General features: G+C 53.2%; 2 protein-coding genes across 12 annotated transcripts in view; one reads left to right on the forward strand and one right to left on the reverse strand.

The window, feature by feature from the left end:
• TANC2 (tetratricopeptide repeat, ankyrin repeat and coiled-coil containing 2) overlaps positions 1-12,794 on the forward strand; it is a 195,997-nt gene extending 183,203 nt beyond the window's left edge. For all 11 annotated transcript variants that reach the window (XM_032091741.1, XM_032091740.1, XM_032091744.1 and 8 more), the window contains 3 exons: positions 1,085-1,231; positions 3,123-3,223; positions 5,182-12,794. In XM_032091741.1, coding sequence (XP_031947632.1) covers positions 1,085-1,231; positions 3,123-3,223; positions 5,182-7,156 — 2,223 coding nt within the window. In that variant the 3' untranslated portion in view covers positions 7,157-12,794. The remainder of the gene's footprint in view (positions 1-1,084; positions 1,232-3,122; positions 3,224-5,181) is intronic.
• Positions 12,795-13,194: 400 nt separating this feature from the next.
• On the reverse strand, positions 13,195-17,523 carry LOC116435400 (cytochrome b561). The gene is given in 8 exon segments (XM_032091716.1): positions 13,195-13,986; positions 14,591-14,748; positions 14,826-14,929; positions 15,004-15,102; positions 15,290-15,497; positions 16,249-16,332; positions 16,334-16,449; positions 17,382-17,523. Coding segments are annotated over 8 exon segments (1,095 nt in total). The 5' UTR covers positions 17,509-17,523; the 3' UTR covers positions 13,195-13,787.
• Positions 17,524-24,012: the final 6,489 nt, after the last annotated feature.

The following is a 24,012-nucleotide window of genomic DNA, read 5'->3' on the forward strand; positions in this document are numbered from 1 at the left end:
TAGAACATCCCAGAAAAACTCCTAGAATAAACTTTTTGCAGTGAAAACAGATTGTCAGGACACAGCTGGCTTTGTCATGTCCTTTAGCCTATGGGAGACATTCCACTGTTACAGTTAGGGAGTCTTTTTTTGTTGTGTGTTTGTTTTAAGCCGATCTTTAAAACCTGGAGATTTGCACACACACAGAAAATGTGCAAGTACAACAATGATTCACTGTGAGGCTCTAAGGGTGAAGCAGAAAATATGCAAAGCTGGCATTGTAATTGGAGTTATCTGCCAGAGATACATGATACAGCTGAGAAACCTGAGTCTACAAGATTTTAAAACTCTCTATTTGTAGCTGCAAAATTTATGTCTGGGTCACAAGGAGCTGTGTGTGTCCTAGATCCCATCCTGCCCTCTTTCTCTCACCCTGGCTGTCAGCTGTCCCCGTTCAGGGTGCACATCATCCCATCCCAAAATTAGTTGCCCAAAATAGGAAAGATGAGTCACCTTTGAAGGTGACTGTTGTTGCATACCAATAATTGTAAATGGAACCCAGTTAACAGACTTAGATGTAGACTTTTAAACATCTGAAGTCCAGAGAGGTGAGTCTCACCCTGTTTGTCCAAGTTCAGAGCCACGGCAGTGCCATAACATTTATCTTTGCTATTGCAGAGGCTTCTCTGAGCCCCAGAGCTCCACCCAAAGTCCCAGAGTTTGTGTTCCTTATGCTCCTGGATGTGTATTAAGCTTTGGGTGGAGGGTGTTTTCCAGGAATGGGTAACTGATCACCCAGCTCAAAAGACCATCCAGCCAGGAGCCAGATGGAGTTGTATCGAGTTAACACTATTTCTCCATGTTTCCTGCTGTAGTGTGACAGCTCTGTATGAAGTGGGAGATCTCAACTTGTGCAAGGCATCTGCCTTTCCAGCTCAGATGTTCCCTTAATCAAATGTTCTGCCTTTCCTTTCTAGGAAAGAGCTAAATAGTGAAGTTGCACTTCCTTAGCCACCTAAAACATTGGTGGGGCTGGTGAGTGAGTTCTCTGCAGGGAAGTAAACTCAACCCAAGGATGAGTTTTGACGTGTTTTGTTTCTAATAGAAAGGTAAAGTGAAAGAGGCTGCCCAGCGCTACCAGTATGCTCTGAAAAAATTCCCCAGAGAAGGGTTTGGAGAAGACCTGAAAACCTTCCGAGAGCTGAAGGTGTCACTGCTTCTCAACCTCTCCCGGTGTCGAAGGAAAATGAACGTAAGTGTCCCCTCTTTTCATGGCCTTGAGCACAGCCCGACAGCTTTGTGCCTCTGCAGAGACGCGTCCACCCCTAATCATGCTGTGGCTTCTCAGACCTCTCCTGTAACCTGGTTGTCCTTCACAGAGCACTGACATTTTGTAATTCCAAAGCAGTAATGATTTAATATGCATTTCAGTTGATTAAAAATTCATTACTATGTTTATAGCTCTTTGAATTTTTTATTACTCCCTTTTGATGATGATGTTCACATCGTCACATGGGGGTGGAGGCATTTTCCAGATTTCTGGGGCAGCAGTGAGGAGGAGCCAGGAGAGGTGCTCCTTTGAATACTAATAAATTTCAAATGAAGGAGCATATGCTTAGGGGGTTAGCACTTCCCCAGGGCAGTGACTCATCCAGAAACACCCCCACAAGACTCCTTCTCATCCCAGAACTTCCAGATCCCTGTCACTCTCCCCACTCCCATCTGGCAGCATCCAGCAACCAGCTCGTGCAGATGCCTGTTTTGCCAGCACACAAATGCCACCTTCCCTGGCTCGGCATGCAGGGGCTTTCACCTCCACAAATTAAAGTCCCCATAAACTCAAAAAGCAACATTGCCGAAGTCATGAGCCAGCAAAGGTTACACTGGAGGAGAAGGAGCTTTTGGGACACCGTTTCTTTTTCTGTGAGGAAGAAAGATGGAAAACAATGGGAGTAAAATCTTAATGCTGGTGAACAAACACAGTTTGGAGAAAAAGTGTGAACCTTCTCTTTAAACCAGCCAATTTTCAGCTAAGCAACTCCAGCTCTTGTCCTGTGCTTTGAGGACAAGATTTTTGGTTTATCATTAGCTGGGGAATGCCAGGTTTTGTGAGGAAAAATTCAGAGGGTTGTAATTGCTCCTGCAGTTTTTGCACCTATAGATGAGGCCATAAAGGTACCTGTCTCATGACTGCATTCCCAATTCAGTCTGTTGGACAATAACTCCTCAGTAACTGCTACTGCAGGTCAAACAGAAGTATAAAAGCTTCCCCAGGCAGGGCATGCCCATAGCAAGAGTTGGCTTCACAAGTTTTTGAACAAATCAGGAGCAACCCTATTCAGTCCTTTCTCCCAGAGCTGCTCAGGTCATAGCCCAGTGCAGCAGTCCAAAGCAGTGTTTGGATGTGAGATGGAATCCTCCCCACCAGGAGGAGTTCTCCTTCACAAGTGCTGAGCTTCAGCTGAGCTTAGTGGGATGTGTAGCGTTCAGGACAAGGAGGGTGGTGACAGGGTCTGTACCAGAGCTGATAGTCTGGTCTCACAGCACTGCCCCTGGAAAGCAGCCAGAGCAGTCCCCTCTGCCTGCTCCCAAACTCTCCTCCCAGGTGAGCTGTCGTGGAGAAGTGAGGAACAGTGGGACTGATAGGAGACCTTTGCCAGGCAAGTCGTGTTTGTAGCTAATGCAGCCCTGCCCTTCACAGGCAGTTTTCTTGAGCCCCTCGGAGAATGTCAGTGCGTTCAGGGAAGCAGAAGGGCATGGGAAAGGTTTCCTGTTGCTTTCAACTATGGAAAAAAATCATTCGTGAGATAACATTCCAGCCTCTGCAAGACCAGATGTTTCCTCAAGACTGTAGGTTGTTGGAGAGAGATTTACATGCACTTGTTGGGGACACAATGAGGCTTGCTGGCCTCAGTGGGTGATGACAGCAACTTGCGTTAACCACGCTTGAGTCTTTGGAAATGCCATCATAGCTCCCTGTCTGTAAATGATGTTGAATCCATGTGAAACATTCCAATGCCATTGAGTTTTCTATGCAATATGAAAAAAAAGTCCATACTAAGTTTGTTTTCTTCCCATGCTGTATGTATTTTTGTTTCTAAATTTATTCAGTTAACTTACCTGCACACCTATTCAAATGGCAGGATTTTGGAATGGCGGAGGAATTTGCCACTAAAGCACTGGAGCTGAAACCGAAATCTTACGAAGCTTACTATGCAAGAGCAAGGGCCAAACGCAGCAGCAGGTGAGGAGGGACAGAGAGACGGGTGTGAGGGGCCAGTCTCTGTGAGCCTGGCACATCAGCTGTGGGCACCCACCCTGCAAAGCCAGGCAGTGCCCCCATGGGAAGAAATGGCCAAGGAACGTTCATTAGTGAGATCACAAACTTCCTGAACGCCAAAGTAATGCCCTCCCTCATTTGGTGATTTCTGAATCCAAATGTTTTGGGAGGTTTGTCATAGTGGAACTTTGTCTGGACATCTTACAACACCGGAGACCTGGACACCAAAGTGGGATGTTCTTTGTTTCAAAGTACACTTTAGTTTGACCACAACTTGGACTCAAAGCAGAATATGGCTTATGGCCGGTGTTGTGCAAGAGGGCAGACTTATTCATCACAGTGGTCTCCTCTAGCCTTAAAATCTGTGCATCTCTGTCCTGCAGCCCTTTCTGCCCAGCAGATGCTGCTGACTAGCTGGGCAGTGGCTGCAGGCAGGCACTGGCCAGGGAGCCTCCAGCCAGAACTTGTGCCCAGAGCACTGCAGCCAGCTCCTGGAGAGCTGCAGCGCAGGGATCTCCCTTGTTCACCTACCTGCCTGAAGGCTAAAAGATGTGAGATTAAATCCATTTGCCATTCCTAATGAGCAGGAGTGCTGCTTGGGAGTCGTATTCTCAAGGACTGGGCACCCTGCCACTGCATCTCTGTTTACTTGGCAGCCAGAATGTCTCACATGGCAGTGCAGGTGTGTGAGCCCCTCTGTGCAAACATCCCAGCTCAGCAGACACCACCACTGTGTGACATTCCTTGCTGGAGGCAAATGTGGAAGTGGCCCAGCTGGTGCAGGTCCACCAGGTCCTGATGTGGGAGGTGAAGCCATAACCTTCTGTTCCACAGAGGAGCCCTGCAAGCTGAGCCACACACACACCTCATGCCTTTCCTTTAATGGTTTCCTCTGCATTGTTCCCAAAACATTATGGGGAACCTGAAGACCCATGTTCCTCTCCAGATGGTATCAGCCTCCCACATACCAGTGTCCTTTTCTCCCTGGGTCTCTCCAACAGAAACTGTCACCATTTTGGCTTTGCTTCTCCCCATCCCACTCTATGCCCAGGAGCACCCCTGGGTAGAAGAGGAGGCTTTTCCTTCTTCCACCTAATCTTCAATGGCTTGTACAAAAGATGAGGCCGGTGTTGGGAGGTGCTGGGGGGATCACTGATAGGGAGCTTTTCCCCCATCTGGGTGGGTTTTCCCAGATCACAGTCATGTTCAAACACATAGTTTTGCTCCACAGTGAACTGTGTCCCTGTAAATGACAATCCCCTTCCCAAACCCTCACCTCCCTGTTACACCTCCTAGGCTGGCCTTTCCCACACAAAGGCTTCCCTGGGCAGCTCACAGCCTCTGGCACATTGCTTGATTCCTTCATTCCAAAGAAGTTAGCCAAATCCACTGTAAAATTGGAGAGACAAGCCTTGCCGAGAGCGCTGACCTGTGGGAGCCCCTGAGCTCTGGAGCCAGGCCTGATGCTGTGTGGTCTTGGCATCAGGCAGAAGTTAAATTTTCAGTGGCGTAAGTGGTTGTAGTTCTGTCAGGGCTTGTTTACAGCAGTGGTGAGTTGGGCTTGGGGTAATCAATCTGTTGGTGTCCCCTTTGCTAACACAGAGGTGAAGCTCATGGTGGTGCTAGGGGGAGTAATTAATTGGCCCCTAACATACGCTGCAGAGGACAGGCGTGTTTGCAAGTCTGGATTGTGCCATCTCAGGACTGTTCCCTTCTTTTCCAGAATTTTCCCTCTGTTTGGATAACATAAATCCGAGGGAGGCCCATAAGGCAGCATGTGAGAGGTGCAGCAAGCAGTAGCAATCACAGATCTCTCTCTCAGTAACATGCAGAAGCCACTTTATCCCCCTGGAATCTCTGAAAACAGCTCCATCCAAATCCAGAGTACTTTCCGTTCTCATTTCTATTCCTTTGTCAAGCAGGCAGTTTTCAGCAGCCCTGGAGGACCTGAATGAGGCCATCAAGCTGTGTCCTAACAACCGTGAGATCCAGCGGCTGCTGATGCGGGTGGAGGAGGAGTGCAGGCAGGTGCAGCAGCAGCAGCAGCAGCAGCAGCAGCAGCAGCAGCAGCCACCACCGCCACTCCCAGCAGAGCCAGAACCCGAAGCCCAGCATGAAGAGCTGTATTCTGTGCAAGATATCTTTGAGGAGGAATACCTTGAGCAGGATGTAGAAAACGTTTCCATTGGCCTGCAGACAGAGTCCAGGCCAAACCAAGGGCTGCCCATCATCCAGAGCCCACCTCCATCTCCAGCTCACAGGGACTCAGCCTATATTTCTGGCTCACCTCTTGGCTCTCATCAGGTCTTTGATTTCAGGTCCAACAGCTCTGTGGGTTCACCGACCAGGCAGGGGTACCAGTCCACATCTCCTGCTCTGTCTCCGACACACCAAAACTCACATTACAGACCCAGTCCTCCACACACATCCCCAGCTCACCAGGGCTCCACTTACCGCTTCAGCCCCCCTCCCGTCGGAAGCCAAGGGAAGGAGTATCAGAGCCCACCACCGTCTCCCCTTCGCAGAGGCCCCCAGTACCGCGCCAGTCCCCCCGCAGAGAGCATGAGTGTTTATAGGTCCCAGTCCGGCTCCCCAGTCCGTTACCAGCAGGAACCCAGCGGGGTCACCCAGCTCCCCGGCAGACCCAAGTCTCCGCTATCCAAGATGACGCAGAGATCCTTCCAGATGTCCCAGCTCCCTGTGGCCGTGCCACAGCCAGGGCTGAGGCTGCAGCCAGCCAAGGCACAAATCGTGAGGAGCAATCAGCCCAGCTCTGCCGTCCATTCTAGTACTGTCATCCCAACTGGTGCATACAGCCAGGTTGCCCACTCGATGGCCAGCAAGTACCAGTCATCATCAGGGGACATGGGGGTCAGCCAGAGCCGCCTGGTCTACCAGGGCTCCATCGGGGGCATCGTGGGTGACAGCAGGCCCGTGCAGCACGTGCAGGCGAGTCTCAGCGCCGGAGCCATCTGTCAGCACGGAGGGCTGGCCAAAGAAGACCTTCCGCAGAGACCATCCTCAGCATACAGAGGGGGGATGAGATACAGCCAGACGCCTCAGATTGGGCGAAGCCAGTCCGCCTCCTACTATCCGGTGTGCCACTCGAAGCTTGACCTGGAGCGTTCTTCCCTCCCGGCCAACCAGCTGGGCTCTCCAGATGTGTCTCATCTCATAAGAAGGCCCATCACAGTCAATCCCAGCGAAATCAAGCCTCACCCACCGACTCCAAGGCCTCTACTCCACTCTCAGAGCGTTGGCCTCCGCTTTTCCCCTTCTAGCAATAGCATCTCCTCCACCTCCAACCTGACTCCCAACTTTCGCCCCTCTGCTTCAATTCAGCAAATGGAGATTCCCCTCAAGCCAGCCTACGACAGATCATGCGATGAGCTGTCTCCAGTCTCGCCCACACAGGGGGGCTACCCCAGTGAGCCAGCCCGTTCCCGGACCACGCCATTCATGGGAATCATAGATAAAACTGCTCGGACTCAGCAGTACCCCCATCTCCATCAGCAGAACCGGACCTGGGCTGTGTCATCAGTGGACACTGTCATTAGTCCTACGTCTCCTGGCAATCTGCCCCAGCCAGAATCCTTTAGCCCACCCTCTTCAATCAGCAACATTGCCTTTTATAACAAAACCAACAATGCACAGAATGGCCATTTGCTAGAGGAGGACTATTACAGCCCCCATGGGATGCTGGCCAATGGGTCCCGAGGAGACCTCCTGGAGAGAGTCACCCAAGCCTCCTCATACCCCGACGTCAAGGTGGCAAGGACGCTGCCCGTGGCACAGGCCTACCAGGATAACCTGTACAGGCAGCTCTCCAGGGACTCCAGGCAAGGGCAGACGTCCCCAATCAAACCAAAGAGACCATTTGTGGAGTCTAATGTGTAAAAGACACTTGTTGGAGTGAGACCTTCATGTTTTCAGCACACACTTCCAAGCTTGATTTCCATGCATATTATTATAATTATTATTATTTTTATTTTTATTTCTCTTGGGTAGCTACATGACCAAGTTTCTCCGGTACTTTATGTGGTGGTCAGACAGCCATGCACGTGCTCCAGCCCTTTCGTTCCCTAGCTGACTTTGAAGCCAACATCAGCCGAGCCAGTATCGTTTGCCCAATTCCAGCAAAGTTCCAACCAGGATATCTTAGTCCATGGTGCGGGGTGGTCCAGAGATATCCCTACGCAGCAGGAGGTAACCAGCTCTTTTTCAAGAGACAACTGCCATGGATTTAGATTGGTTTATTTTGTCTCAATGATCTCTTACTCAACTCTGATGGGAATTCCTAGGGAATTCCGCAAGAGCCTTTCCCAAGGCTGCATCCACAGGTCCCCGTGCCAGCCAGGTCATTTGGCTCTTTGCCCTAAAGAGCAGATTGCCCTCGGTGATGTGATTTAACACCAGTAGCTATGCACAGCACCCACAACACCCATCCTGATTCTGCTGGTTTACAGCGCTTTCCTTCCTTATTTAACTTGTCATCGGCCAGAAGGCATGGGGATCACACAGCACTTTGCTGCTTTCCAAGTACCTACCAGGTGCCCTCACACTGATTCCTTTGCTCTGGGGCATTTTACAAGCATTGAAGGATTAAGGTTGGCCCATTGTTATGTGTTTTAATCAGCCAAGGGAATTGGCCAGGGACTTCTTGTGCATGAACTGGGATTGCACTAACTTCTTCACACTGTTGGCAGACTGCACCTCACCCACAGCATTTGCATGGGGCAAGTTAGTGTTCATCTGGGGGGCATTTATCACTTGTAAGGAAAAGCAAAAATCTGACTTACAAAATGACATTCAAAGAGGAAAATTGCAATTCTTAATTTTTTTTACATTTTTTTATTATGAGGATGTAGAACATGGCATGGTGGTCCCAAAAGAGGAAGGGTCTTTCTGCAGTCCCAGCCCTGCAGCATCCCTTCCCTCTGGCTCACTCCTGACAGGGAGCAGGGGCTGTAGCAAGGGCTGTGCTCCTCTAAGATCCTCTGTTCCTGCAGTCCTGGAAAGGGACACCATGTTCCATATCTGTACATGGTGGAGACCATGTGTTGCTTTTTGAGAAGCTGTAGTTAAGAGAGACCTATTTATAATTTATTTATGTTATCTATTTCAGGACATTTTCCAGTTCGGGTTGGGTTTTTTCTATTATTTTCGGTTTTGTAATCAAATGCAGGTCACATGAAGATGGCATGAAAAGCAGGAGCCAGTTTCAAAATCCTTTTTGTAGGATTTTCAATAATTTTTCAATTATTTGCTGAAAATTTCTTTTGCGGTGGGGGGAAGAACTTCCTTTACTGATCCCTTTATTCCTGGGTGGGTTTATAATCTGCCTTTTCCGTTCCTGAGGGTGAAGGGTGGGATGACAGGAGGGAGAGTGGTAACGCTGTAGCTTGTTTTAAAGCAAACTAGTGCCTGTTGCCCAATGCCAAACCTCACTCATATCAACTCTTCGGAGCAATTCAGTGCTGAGCAGGGGAGCGATACCTTCGGGGTCTCCAAAGGGCTACTGCGAATCGATTGCAAGACTTCCTGAACCAAATCACGGCTCCAACCTGCGCTGGTGTGAGTGAGCATATCCCAGTGCCACACCATTGCAGCTGCACCCATTCACACCAGCTCAGGACAGGGTCCACAACTCTTTAAGCAAACCCTGGCTTCGATGGGGCTTTTTTTTCCCCCTGTGTGTGGCTCAGCACATCTCGTTGCTATTTAATTGCCTAATTTGCTCAGAGCAAGCTGGGACATGCACACCTTGGGCCAGGGGAGGCTTGTGTCTCATAGACATATGGAGAGCATTTGGAAGGGGGGGTTCCTCTGTGAGTTTTGGCGATTTTGGGGCTCTCTTGGGGCATTTGGTCTTTGCCAAAGCCACTATTTGGATTGAGGTTGGTGTTTTCTTCCTTGAGGTGCAACCCAGTGCTGACTCTTTGCTTTATCCCAGGGCTCTGTAAAATGGAGGGGCTGGCTAGGACCCCCTTGATGGGGTGGGTCCCCCTTGGGGACACCCAGCTCTGTGCACTGTTTCTCCCCTTGCAAATGGGGTGTGATGGTTTTCTTTCCTCTTTTTTGAAACAACATGCTCTGTTTTGTAAGGAAGAACCAATTTCTCCTTTGCATCCCACACACCCATAGCTGGGAGACGTATCCTGGGTCTGGAGCAGCATCAGTCACTTTGCTCAGCGCCTCACATCCTCCAGCTTTCTGCCTGAGTGAGTGGCTTCCTACCTTTAGTTGCTTCTTTGAAAGGAAAAAGTAACCCAGTTGAGCCCTGTCCCTGTTTTATCCGGCTGAGTGAGACACACTGTGGCTGTCAGTGGCTCCTCTCCACTGCAACGCCAGCAGGATGGTCCAGGAGCAGTAACAGGAGAACTGCCCTTGCTTTGCTTTGCTTTTGCTCCTCACTGCCTTGTGCTCCCAGTCCTGTCCTTCAAAGCATCCCCTCACAGTAACTTTTCAGTTTCTGTAGATGTTTTAAGGGAAAGAGAAAACAGCTCACACTTTTAACACAACCACAAATTTGAAGAAGGCTTGAAACACTGCGGCGTGCAGGTTTTTTCACAATTCCACGTGTTACATTTTTCACAGAATTCTTGCACTAATGGTTTTCCATCTGTTCTCTCTGTAAATGGGTGCACTTTACTGTTTGAATTTGTTACTATGATAAATACTGGATATTTAAGCGTGAGTAGTGTCTTCATTAGAAAATAGCAAAACAGCTCGTCTCTTAGTGTATTTTTAAAAAAAAAGAAGAAAAAGAAAAGAAACAAAGCAATGAATAATAACATTTATAGCACAAGAACTGACTCCTGTATATAAGCATCAACAGATTGAGTAATTTTTGAATACAATATTCTTTGCAGTGGTTTTAAAGCACTTCCCCAGCAATTCTCTTAGGGACAGTCAAGGCAGGATGGCTGCTGTGGTCACTGGGTAAGAAGCACATTGCTTCCTGGAAAAGCTGTTCTTCCTCAGTCCCCTGTGTCTTCAAAGTCATGATTTGGGCTTTGCATGAGGAGAAGCAGGGGTCATTCTGTGTTGTGCTGGCGTGGCCCCATTGGGCTTGGGAGAGCACAAGGTCAGATCTCACCCTGAAGGCCCTTCATCCTCTGCTCTTGGATCTAGGTCTGACAAGCCCAGGCCACACTGTGGGATCACACTCAGTTTCAGACAGTGTGCCGTTCTGTACATCTGTGCTACATATTTAATTACTCTTTGAGTAATTAAGATGCAGGACAGTGCTGCCAGCTGGTGCCTTCATGCCCTCCCAGCTGCAGTGGTACCACTGGCAAGCCCCATCTTCAAGCAAGTAGGATTTTGGGTGCACCTAGTAAAGCAGGTTCTTGATGACATTGAAACTCCAGTTTTAGTTCTTGGGGTGCATGGGGAAGGCAATGCCAAAAGTGATGCTGAAGCACTTTCTTTAGCCAGCTTTCCCACCAGGTGTCTCTCGTCCTCACCTGTGGCTGCTCCGAGTGTGTCGCCGCAGAGCTGGAATCTTCTCTCCCAGCATCAGGTGTGGGTGTCTGCCCCATCCCTCAGTGGAGATTCATTGGCTCTTGCTTTCCTCCCAGGTCAGAAGGATATTGTGGTCCCAGGGGAGGGGACACCCACCCAGTGAGGGGTCTGCAGGGTCCCCCCAGCCAGGCTGGGAGTGGCATCAGAGGGCTTTGGACATAGTCTTGAGTGGGCATCAAAGTGCTTAGGAAAGTGAGGGTTTTACAAAGACAGATCCTTTAGGATCGATCTCCAAAGAAGGCACAGCCTGAGCTGCCTTCTCTGTGTCACTGTTTGGGAGGACTGTGCTGGCTCCAGCAATCTGAGATGTGTGTCTGTGCATCTGTCTGCCTGCTGTGGCACCAGTGCCCAGCTGGGTCTGTCCGAGCACTGAACTTTTTGGTTATTTTTCTTTAACCTGGCTGTAAAGAAAACCATGTGGCTGGTGTGAACACATGAGCGTGCGTGTGCCAAACACTGGAGTCATACTGGGATTAGGTCTGGAACCAGGGTGGGTAGTAAACTGGGAGTAATTCAGGCCCCTTTACAAAGGTTGCTGTATATTCAGGGTTACCCAGGAGAAGTCTAGCTAAAACCGAAGTGCCAGCTCCGCCTTACCTAGAGAACCAAGCAAGCCGGCGTGCCTGCTCGTCCTCCGCCTTCCTCGTCTGCGGGGGTCCACAGTGAGCTGTCACGAGCTCCTTGGTGGTTGTACTTTGCTGTAGTCTTGGGAATTCAAGATAACTCTTCTGCCGGGATATTGGTGTTTACCCAAGGGCTTAGGGGAAGAGCTGCTGTACCTGCTGGGACCTCTGCAAATCAATGCCTTCACCCCGTGCCAGCTGCACTGCGCAGGCTGGTGGGGGGTGTGTTGGACACAAAGCACAATGGTTGAAAGTGAATCTCCGTTTTTTTCAGCTTTGTGTGAATAATTGCTGGATTTTCATTCAATCAAACTCTTTTTTCTAATATAAACCACTAAGGGCTCAATTCTTTAGCAAGATGCATTCGTGTCCAACTCTTGACTATACAGCTGGATCTCTCCACAACTGGTACAGACCAACCCAAGAGGAGCACAGTGAGCACGGCCGTCACCGGGAAAAGCCAACAGACACCCAACCCACCCACCATATCCTTCCTCCTGCCATTTTCTAACTCACAGTACTGGGGAGTCAGCAGCCGGGTCCCATCTGAGGGGATTGCATCCCGTGGTTGTGAAAACAGAGGGCTGCTTTGCCAAAAGACTTTGTCCCTTTGGGTGATGCTGTCCAGGGACAGCAGTGGGGAGGCAAGTCAGGCTCGGGATGGGTAGGTGGGAAAGCCTCGTGCCCATGGAGCTGGATCCCCACAGTTCTGCCTCACTGTGCACTGCTCAGCCAGCCACTGAGAGCAGCACTGTGTGCTACATAAAGTCCATTGTGTCACTAGACCGATAACCCAGAGACTCGCGTGGACTCTGCCAGTACTGCCGGGCTCATCCCTGTCCAGCCTTTTCTTTGCCATAGTGTTGCATTTAGTGTTCCATCTCCTTTCTGTCTTCACATCCGAGAGGCTCTGAGTTGGGTACAAACATGTCCAGTACACCCACCTTGTGCTTTGTACAACTCCCTGGTTGCCATCCTCTGAGACACTTGCTGGGAAGATCTTTAAGACACTTAAATTTTCCTTTAGCTTTTCTATAATTCTGATGTAAAGGACTTCCTCTCTGTACAGTATATTATCCAATGCATGTTCTGTTCTCTGATATATTGAACACCACACAGTTGTGATATTGTGCAGTGGGAAGAGCAGCCCCTGCCAACAGCAGAGGCCTTCGCCTCTCATCTCTAAGGAAAGAAGAAAACATATTTTTTCCTTTGCTGTATTTGCTTGAGCAGAGTTTTCTTGTCTGTACATGTGAGCTGTGAGATAGATGTGAAAAGTTCAAAAGAATGCATTTCCCCCCCAATGTATACAGATTGTAATCTGTACAATGAAAACTGTATGTATGAAAAAATGTACTTATTTATAAATGGTTAACACTTGGAAATTGTGTCTGGGCGGCTGTTTTTCCCACACTGGGGTCAGTGAAGGAGTGTTCCGATGCTTCTCACAGTCATTGCATGGGGGTGGGGACAGGGACCTGGGAACCACCAGGAGCAGGAGGCGACAGAGGCAGCATTACTGCTGCCACCAGCAAAAGGCATATAATAATATAGTGTGTAATAATTATAACATCCAGTGCATGGCCAGAGCCTGGAGATGTCCCCCTGGGGTCCTTCACACAGCCACCACTGAGGTCTGCAGTGCTGGACAGGACAATCCCACCCCTAACATCCACCCATCCTCCCCAGCCGCTCAGGCAGCTCCTCTCCCGGCCACCCTCGGGATGTAGGAACTCAGGGGTACCCCACAACTGTGATGGGGGGGCAGTCAGGAGGAGGACAGGGTTAGCTGCAAACATTTATTAGGTTGGGAGCATTCACTGAGCAAACACATCATGCATGGGGAGAAAACACTTCAGACACGAAGCTGCCGAACCTGCACAAGCATAGGGTCGCTCCTGGAGAGCCCTTTAGGGGAGCGTGCCCCACAAGTGGCCATGCTGGAGGGTGAGGGGCTGCCAGTGAGTGGGACATCCCAGGGGGGACAAACATCCCCTCTGCCCACTGGGAACAGGCCATAGGCTTTGGCTGCCCACAGGGTGGAAATCTGTGCTCCCACTCCCTGTCCCCAGAGGAGAGAAGAGCCTGGAGACCCCTCTCCTTCATACCCCTGCCAGCCCCTGCCCTGCCCACAGCACTGCCATTCCCACAGAGCTGGGACGCGTTTGGGGGTCACCAGGGGCTGGGGAGGGGAGAGCTAAGGATGATTAAGGCCAAGCAAGGCTGAGTCCAGAGGGCATCATTGCACCAAGCGTGTCCTTCCCCAGCTGTTGTCGTCACCCAGGGCTGTGCAGAGGTGCAAACCACCAGGGACAGGGTGCACAGGAACATTTCAGACGTCACAAGGAGCCCGTGCCGGAGACCAGGAGCTGGGGATGTCACTGGCTGCCACCACTGGGGCTCTCGCCCTCTGTCAGGGTCTTGAAGTCCATGGACAAGGCCATCTCCTCGGCCAGTGGCGGGCGCTTCCACTCCTCCCGTGTCAGCACGTAGCACACCACCAGCCCGAAGGCCACCAGCAGCACCCCCAGGGTGTTGGCCAGGATGCCCTCGGGCACAAAGTGGCTATAGGAATCACTGTGGGGGTGGAGAGGGATGCTCAAGCCTTAAGAGATGGGTGGCCTGTCCCTACCCTGGCTGGGACCCTCTACTCATCCTCATCCTCATCCTCATCCTTCAGGCACACACCTTGGGAAAGGTCCCTTCCCCCAAATCAGAGCAAGAGAGGAATGTCGGTGTTTTGCTCACTTTGAGGAGAGACCCTTGGTGGCAGCAGATGAACCTGGTGGCACAATCCTGTACTAGGGCTAGAGGCAGCCCAGTACCCTCCCTGCCAGAGGGAAATGGCTCCTGGGGTGCCCCATAGCCCTGTCCCCCCAGTGCTGGGGCTGTGGGACCCCAGTGTGCAGCTGGGGCCATCTCTCTGTCCTCCAGCTGTGAGGGCAGAGGCCTTAGGGACATGAGTCTCCTGGGTGGTTCTGCAAACACCTGGACACAAGGAGGTGGCACTGGGCATTTTATCGACATTCCCAAAGAAAGCTGTTGCAGGATCCAGGCCCTTGTTAAACATCATCTGGTAAGTGACTCAGCAGCAGCAGAAATAAAGGCCTCGAGGGGAGATTTAAGAGCCACAGATTGAGCAGGGACTGGGGCACCCCCCCACCCCAGCTTGGTCACCCACCTGATTTTCAAGAGGAGCATTTCAGTGATGCCCAACAAGCAGGACGTGATGGAGAGGATGAAGAGGGTGATGCCAAAGAAGATGTGCTGGGGCTTGTACTGTCCTCTCACTGAGAAGGAGGCACCAGGGAACAGAAAGAAACCACAGCCCAGGAGCCACTGTGGGGACACGGGGATGTCACAGGCTCTGCGGAGTCCCTCCCCTCCCGGGGGCCCAGGAGCTCCGCAGCCCTCACCTGCAGGAGGTAGAGCACAAAGGCAGCCATGCCACACCAGGAGTGCAGGCTGTACATGTTGGGGATGCCCTTGGTGCGGTGCGACTCAAAGACAGCGATGATGCCTGCAGAGAAGGGCCTGTCACCCACCCCCAGGGCCACATCCTGCCCCATCCACCCCCCTCAGCCCGGCACTCACCCACGAGGGCGATGACCAGTGCCAGGCCGTGGAGCAGCGCGTGCAGCGCCTTGGTGGAGCGCTTGGCTTCGTGCCTGAACACCCGGTACACGAGGAGAGCTGCACAGAGAGGGTACCTGAGCATGCACAGGGACCCCCCACCTCCCTGGGTGGCACCCAGTGATACTGGAGCACCTTCCCCGTGTCTTTTGTCACCACTTCGTCCCCTTTGTTCCCTGCCCAAGCACAGCTCCAGGCTTTGGAGGCTGCAGCTGGGACAGGGCACGTGTCCCACCATCCTGCTCACCGTCACCTTGGAGGAACACCATGCCCAGCACCATGCACAGGGGGTGGGCGTTGAACTGGAGGGGGCTGTGCCAGGCCACGCCGCCCCGGTAGCGGCCCAGCCAGGCACCTGTGGTGGCCAGGAGCGTCAGGCCCAGCAGCTGCGACACGGCCACGTACGCCGAGAGCCCGGTGGGGCTGGTGGGCGGCGGGGCCCCGTCCATGGCAGCCTGCAGGGACAGAGAGGAGGGGGGAGCGAAGCCACAGCGGCCCCAGTGACAGCAGGTCCCGGCTGGCCGGACCTCGGGTAGGGTCCTGCTCCGAGCAGCGTCCGGCACCGTCCGCTCCACCCTCACCTGCCCCGGAGCCAGGCGCTTCCTGCTCCCGCTGCGTCACCCACACCTGGAGGTGGCTCCCAGCCGCCACGGCACACCCATCCCCGTGCTCCTGCGCCTCCTGCCTGCCCCTGCACTCCTGTCCAATCCTCCCGGCCCCGCCTGCCTGCTCCTGGCCTTCCCAACCTTCCTGCTCCTGCCACCCTGCTCCTGTCCTTTTTCCCAACCCTCCTGCCCCTGCCTTTGCCCTGCCTGCCCCCTTCCTCCTGCCCCAGCCCTCCTGCCACAACCGTCCCTCCATCTGTACCCCTCCATCCTTGTCCCTCTGTGCCTGTCCCTGCCTCCATCCTTTTCATCTCCATCCCTCCAACACTGTCCCTCCATCCCCATCCCTCCATCCCCATCCCTCCCATCTCATGTCCCACCTTCACCCCCTTCCCAGCCCACCCAGACCCCCACAACAACCCCCAAACCCTGATACAGGAAGGCAGCGCAGGGGCAAGCAAGGGACCCCCTCCATGACAAAAGCAATGGCCCCTGGGGACGTGGGGCTGAGTGAATGTCTGTGCTGGTGCGGGGGACAAACACATGGTGTCACCCAACCACAGCTACACCAGAGACCCTTCCCATGGCCCCCACAACTCACCTGCGTTGTGCTTTGTGCTGGGTTATCCCTCGATGGATTAGAGCCACCTCCACCACTGTCACAGCCACCTCTCCTTTTTCCCTGTCACCCAGAGCCAGCTGGTCCTAGTCCCAGGGTCCAACGTCCCCACTCTGCCCCAGCCCCGCTGCACTGCCTCTGGGGAGGAGCCCCCTGCCAGCTGTGGCAGACGGACCCATGGTGCTGCCAGGACCGGGGGAGCGTGGAGAAGGGCAATGCATTAAGACCACGCACACACTTTATTCCCAGCCACCTTTATTGGATCAGCCAGATAAGTGGGTTAAGGGAATTGGTTTATCCCATTAAGTTGCACTGCAAAGGCCGCCTGTGTCCAGTCTCACTGCCTGGGGCCATGGGGTGCTCTGTGGGACGGGAAGGGGGACCAGGCTGGGGGGGACAGAAAGAGGCACTGGCTCCCCCCATATCACAACAGCCTCCCCCAAACTGCCATCACGCCAAGTGGCTGCTGGTACCTCCAGAGATCCCAGATGGGGATCCATATAACCCGGTCCTGCCCTCCCACCAGATGCAAACATCTGGCCCTGCTGGCACTCACACAGGGCAAACACAGTCCCCAATAGCACTGAGGATGGAGGGACAGGGAACGAACACCCCCAGACACAGGCCCTGGCAGTGGGACACAGGCTGTGCCTGTTGGGAAAGGGATCTTCTGAGTTGCCCATTACCCACCACTGAGTGCTGGGAAAGCTGGAGGTGACTGGACCTCTTCACCAGGACCTGCCTGTTCCCCTCCCAACCTCGGTTCCCCCGGCAGCCCCAAGCACAGCCCCAGTTCCCCCCTCCCAGGGCAAATCCAGTGCGCCTTACTTTTCGTGGTTTTTTTTCTCTGGTTAAATCTGGTTAACCCACGTGCCCTGGAGGGGAGGATGCCGTATGCACATTCCACAGCCCGGCAGCCCCTCACTGTGGCCTCTGGCTGGGACTCTCCAAAATCCCAGGGGGGTCTCAGGGACTGTCTCTGCTCTCGATGGGGGCTATAGGCTCATGCAGAGGCGGGGATTCACTCCAGTTCATAGCTGAGGAGGGTCTAAGCGATGTATTGGGGGCATTGGAGGCAGACACCCAAGCAGCTCCCCCGTGTCCCCCAACCCTACCTGTGGGTGCCGGGTGGTGCTGCCTGTGCCAGGCCCAGCGGTGACAATGTCTGAGCAGGGACACGGCCACCGCGTTGGCACGGCAACGGAGCGATGACAAAGCGAGGGGGAGCTGCACCCCCGGCATCGCTGCAGAGGGAGGGTGTCACCGCAGGCAGGAGCGGAGGCAGGGGGGCTCCAAAAGTGAGAGGGAGATCACCGTGAAGTGGGATCTGTGTACTCAGTCCCCAAGCAGATGAGTCACTAACAGTGTGTGTGACACACCTCCACCCCTGGCTGTTCCAGGCACCCACCTGAGCCCCTGCACCCTGTGACACCCCAGCCCCAAATAGGCCAGGATGCGCCAGGCGCTGCCGGGTCAGCCCAGGGACTATTCCCTGCACAACCCCAGCGACTGTCCCCTGCACAGGGGCTTTGTCACCATTTGTCTTTGGGCCTTGCATGGCTCTGGCTCATCCCTGCATCCACCAGCAGCACCGGAGTGACATCCTGGGAGCCAGCATCCCTCAGCTGGGCTGGTGGATCGGGGAATGGCAGAGGGGTGACATGACCCCCAACTCTCCATCTCCCCCACCGCAAGCCCTTCAGCACTGCCGAGCGCATCCTGCAGTCCCCATGGGAAATCCCTGAGGGAGAAGAAGCCTGGAGAAAGGATATGAGGGGAAATAAGGCGAACTGGGGGGAGAGGAAGTGTGTCCCCATCTCTGCTCTTCCTGGCCAAGTGCGGGCAGGGTCCCCGGGGGTGCAGCGCTGCGCACCGGGGCGAGCAGCATCCTCGGACCATCCGCCCCCCACCCCCCCGCCGTGTCCGTGTGTCCGTGTCGCTGTGTCTGTGTGCGTCGGTCCCTGTATCGGTCCCTGTGTGTGACACCACTAGATGTCACCGGGAGCCCGCGGCGCGCAGCGCCCTGGGGAGGGAGGGACCGCCCAGAGGCTCGAGAGCATCCTCGGCCCTGGATCACCCGTAGGAGACAGAGAGACCGGGCACAGACCCGGTGGGAACGGCAGCATCCTTAGGGCTGGACCCTCAGAGGGACCCGGGGCACCCCCAGAGCCAGAGCACCCATGGGAGCCAGCGGACCCTTACCCATGGCAGGGTTTGCAGCACCCTCTGCTCTGGACCACCCATGGCAGCTTGGAGAATCCCGGGACCTGGAGTGGCTGGTGGGAGCTGGTGTTCCCCTGCTGCAGAAGATCAGGTGTAACAGCCTCTATTGGGGCGCAGGGCTGCTCCCCCAGCTCTTCCCTTGGGCGCTCGGGGCTGCTCTCACCCACGGAGAAACCCTGAGTAAAGGCACCTGAAGTCCCAGCTGAGACTCCCACCAACATCCCCATTCCCTTCTCCCCCACACCAGGGACTTGTGCCGTGGGGCACAAACCCCAGGAGCTGGGGACCCACCACCACCACCAAGGATCATGATTCAGCAGAGCTGAAACCCCGATGCAGCCCCAGAGCCTAGCAGAGACTTGACACAGCAACAGCAAAGTCCGGGCCCTGCTGCAGCCTGGGGCAGAGTCCCAGAGCCACCACCCCAAGCAGAGGGAGGTGAGGTACGAGATACGGGGTATGGCGCTGCTGGGGGATCCACTGTCACCGCCTGGCCTACGCTAGGGATTTATCACTGGTTGGAAAATTGCTTACCAGAGTAATCTGCTAAAGCCATAAAAGCCACCATAAACTGCAAACCTTGAGCCATTGGGCTGTGCCATGGCTGAGATGGGCTGACCAGGGTGCTGGGCAGAGCAGAGAGAGGATTCCCCCCACCACAGCCCAGCTGAGACCCTTGGAAAATCTTCAAAGGGGATGAGATTTGGGGATTCATCCTTTAGGATACTTGGCAAGACATAAAGTTTCGCCCTGATGAGAGCAGCACTGTGTAACCCAATACCAAACAGCTTTAGAAATGTTTATAAACATGTGTCCAGCTGAACTATCTCAGCTTCCAGCAGACAACGAAAGAGAGCGGCCCTTAAGCCTTCAGGATTAAATGGACATGGATCTTGTCCCATCCACGCAGCAGGGACAATGGCAGTGTTTGCTGAGGGGCCACGGTGGCAGCCGATCCAGGGACAAACGAGCCGCTCCACTGCCGAGTTCCTCTTACCAGGGATCAGCAGCCATTTGTAACGAGCTCTTTAATTAAAGGCATTGCCAGGGGCATAATGGCTTTATTAAATCTGCCTGAGCTTTCCCTGAGCTGGGGGTAATGAAATCCCCCCGGCACTGCTGGGATGAGGATGTGCCAGTCAGGGAGCAGAACCAGTGCTGGCTGTCCTGGCAGGGACCTGCAGCTTGAGGGGATGCTTGGGCTGCTCAGGGCTGCCTAAGGCCTCCCAGGGATGCTCAGGGCTTCTCAGGGATGCTGAGGAATGTTCAGGGATGTTCAACGATGCTCAGGGATGGTCAGGAATGCTTGGGGCTGCCTGAGGATGATCAGGGATGCTCAGGGATGCTTGGGGGGATGTTCAGGGATGCCTAGGTGTGCTCAGAACCACCACAGCTTCCTTCACCTCAGTGAGTTGAAGTGGCTCTGGAGATGCTGCTCCAGATCCCCAGCTATTGGCCAAGCCTGGCACCCATTCCAGGTTTGTCCTGGGCTGTCAAGAATCCAAGGATCAATCAGAGCATCATCAACTGATAATTCATGGTAAAACCAGCAGCTCTTTCCTTGCCCAACTGCTCCTCCCACCCTGGCATGGGCAGCTTCCCTCTCTCCACCACAGATTATTAAATTACCATTTTGCAGATTTAACTTCTTTTGGTTGGTTTCTTTCTTCTCCTTCCTAAACCAAAATTTTATTGCTAAGAAATGTTAATTTGCAAGATGCCTCCCCCAGGCATTGCAATTCAAGAGCCCAGCTGCTTCAGAGGAGCTCAGGTACCACCTGAAACAACCTCAGCTGCTGCTGTTCCATGTGAAACCCCAAACCTGGGGCTAAATTAATGGTTTTTCACTAAATATAAGAGAAAAAATAACAGTCATGTTGGAAAGCTCAGTGGCTGCCAAGAGGGTGTCTGAGAGGTGGCTTGGGATTAAGCACTGGGTCATATCCAGAGGGTTGATCTCCAATTCCCTGGGGTGCTGTGAAGGCTAAAAACCAGGTAATTCCCAGCTGGGACAAAGCAAGAGACCTGGCACCTTCCCGGGCTGCAAATCAGCCGGGAAAGACTCTGGTTCTCCTCCTGGCAGCAATTAAGCCACCCTGTCCTCCTCCTCGCCAGGAACACAACTTTGCTGCATGGGGCAGGCGATACAATCAGCCCAGCGCAGCCCCTGCAAACGCTTCATCTCCTTCAGAAGAGGTTGAAGGCGCATTTATGGCGATTTTTTAATAGCAGCTTGGATAAACAGCGGCGATAACCCGCGCTGGGCTCCCAGAGGATGATTAATGCTCCCGGAACAGTCACGCTCGCTCGCCTCAGGGCTGGGATTGTTTTCATTTATTGGGGGGAGGGGGGAAGGGAAGGGAATAATGGACTTTGCCATGTTTTATTGGGTTGATGGGTGCAGAGGGAACACGTTGGCCTCTTTGCTCACCCTGTATCATGCCCAGCTCTGGCTGAGTGGCAAAGATGGGGGATGGAGTGATGAAGGATAAGGGATGAAGGATGAAGGACAAAGAATGAAGGATGAGAGATGAAGGATGAGAAATTAAGGTGGAGGGAGGAGGGATGAAGGAGGACAGGAAGAAGGATGAAGGACGAAGAACTAGCAGTGGTTTCTGGCCAGGTTTTTTACTTCTTGCCCTGTGAAGTTCCTGACTGTGCCCAGCACTGTGCACATATCCTGCACTGTGGCTGGGGGCTCCCCAAAGGCTGGACTACTGGTATCTTACATTTATTTAGGACCCTCCCAAAACATGGGAAACATTTCGGAGCCCTGAGTCTTCAGCATGCTGCATATTCAGGGCCTTGCAGTATCACAGCACATCCTTGGAGCTCTCTGTGCAATGGGCACATCCCTGGGCTGCTGGAACTGGTCCCAGTCTGGGACTGAGGCTGAGGAGATCCGATGGTGAAAACCACATGTTCATCCCCTTCCCACTCACCTCCAGCCCCACTGAGCTGCCCAGCTGGGGAAAACACATGGTCCCTCCAGGCTGCCCCGTGCAGCCAGCCCAGAACACGTGTGTCCCCATACCTGCACCAGGTCCAGTCTGCCCAGGACAGGAAACCCTTATCCTAGGGCAGGAATGTGCTGGAAAGAGTTTTTATGGGGTGGGGTGGAAATTGTGATGATAAGGAGCTTTCTGCTGCATTCCACTGAGCATGCACTTTGAGTGATAAAGCAACACTTGCTGCCATGGGGCCGGGGTGAGATCCTCCACAGCCCATTGCCCCCCATCCCCATTCAGAGGGGACACACCAGGCTTTCAACACACCTTAAATACAGGGAAAAGCTGGAAACAGCCTCACAGTGTTGCCAAAACTGCTCAGCAGAGATCTTTTGCAGTCAGACAGCAGGAGCGAGGACTTCTGGGTCCCTCTTGCCATTACAGTCCCCAAATCCAGGTGACACTGAGGGGCTCCACCAGCTTCAACACTCACTGGGACCACTGAAAATTATTTTAGCAATCAGAAGTCTGAAATAAATGGCAAAAAGCCTGATTGCTTGGGGTGTTTCTTTTATTTTTTTGGTAGGATCAGTAAAAAAGCTGTTTGTTTAGATGAAAAATTTGGACTGGAGGGGTGTTTTTTCCCCCTCTCCCTCATGGCAACATCACCACAGCTGGGAAAGCAGCTTAGCGAATTATACACTATGATAATTGATTGAGTTCATCAGTAAATAAAGCAGCAGCCTTTAAACTCAGGGTCTGGAGAGGGAGGAAAAAATTCTCAATGAAGTGGTTTGTACCAACAGGTGCAGGAGTCATCATGCCCATGAAACCACAGTCACCAGGAAAAGTGATACACAGGGCTGCAGTCTGGACTAAAAAAAGCTCTTTTTGGGTTTAAATAAGGAAGGAAAATTTTCTCTGCAAAAGGGAGTCCTTTCTCTCACCTCCAGAAGCTCCTTGGTTCTTCAGAGAGATGGATCAGACTGAAGTTATGAAGCAACCTTGAATCCTTGGAGAAATGGTGGGATGGAGAAGCCAAAAATGTGGTTTATAATGAAAGAAGGGGGAAATGAGCTTGAGCATCCCCAGCCAGAGGCCTTAGAGCTGGGATATACCCACATAAATCACCAAATCTTCCCAGCCAGCACCAGGACCATCCCCAAACTCTTGCTCCTTTGCTCCACCACACCTGCTCATCATCTCCCATCACACCACCATCATGGACACCTTTCAGGTCCCCTAGGAAACATTTACTGTCAAAATTCCTTATTTCTTTCTTTTGGGGATTCTGGGCTGCACCAGTGAGTGTCTCTTCCAACGCTGCTGACTGTGGGCAAGGAGATTTTGCAGGTCTGGCAAGCCAAGGAACTGACCCAAAATGCTGAGAGCAAATCCTGCTCCTTCATGTGTGAGGCAGCGCTGCGGTGTCACCGGTGACGCGCCGTGGTGACAGTCTGGCCATCGCACGCGTGTCCGCTCGCACGCACCCCGGGGAGGGGAGAACAACGTCTCTACGGAGTGATGATGGCGATGCAAACCGATGGGAAGCATCCTCTGGCCCCGGGCAGCTGCCGGGGACACCATGTCTCACCCAGCATCCCCCAACCCACGTCCCCACAAGCAGTTCTGCATCCGTCTCCGTGGCAACACATTTTCCACATGCTTCAGTATCTCCTGCCCCTCTGGTCTGTGGTGCTGGCAGCAATGGGTACCCTGCAGGCTAGGTGATGTCCATCACCCACCCCACCACCCTCGAGAGGGGTGGGGAGAGCAGGGACTGGTCTCACTGCTCCACAGAATGCCCATAGGTGGCTCTGAACCCATCCTTGGTGGATGCTGGAGCACAGAATGGATTTGGGGCAGCACCGAGGTAGCAACAAGCATCTGACAGCTTGAAGGCATCACACCTGCCTTCCTGGACTAACAGCCACATCACCTGCCAGTGCTCTCCTTCATGTGAGATATTTTCCTGCCTGATGCAGCGGGAGTTTTATAGGATAGGATGATACAGAGCTGTGGGCATCCTTGGAGATGCAGCCTGCAAGAGGAACTTCTTCTCCCACACGAAGTCCAGCAGCAGCAGCCGCCCCTCTTGCACCAACCTTGGAAGACACTCTTGTGTAAAATGATGGAGTGCTGCCCTTCTCCTGCAGGATCATCCACTGGACACATCAGCCTTGGAAAAGACCTCATATGCTGGCAATTTCTGGACCAGTGACATTGCACAGACTGTTTCAACCTCACTGCTCTCCTGAAACTCCCGGTGGTGCCAGAGGCTGCACCACGACCTGGAGCCGGGAAAACCCCTCCCTGGTGCAGCTGGGAACGGAGACTGGAGGGGGCCAGGAAATCTCCATTCACTGGAGCTTGGTCTCCAGCCAAATTGGAGCCAAACCAACCATTTTTTTCCAACTTCCCAGTAAACTGGACTTTCCAGAGAACTGGGGCTGGTGGGGAAAGGGGTCAGCAAGGGGGGCAGGAGGCATATGCTGACTTTGTCTCCAGCTCCATGATGTCCAGGTTCACAGGTTTTGCTGGTGCACCACCCCCATGGGCACTCTCCCGTGGGCTT

The sequence above is a fragment of the Corvus moneduloides genome, chromosome 26 (assembly GCF_009650955.1).
Source record: "Corvus moneduloides isolate bCorMon1 chromosome 26, bCorMon1.pri, whole genome shotgun sequence".
Lineage (NCBI taxonomy): Eukaryota > Metazoa > Chordata > Aves > Passeriformes > Corvidae > Corvus > Corvus moneduloides.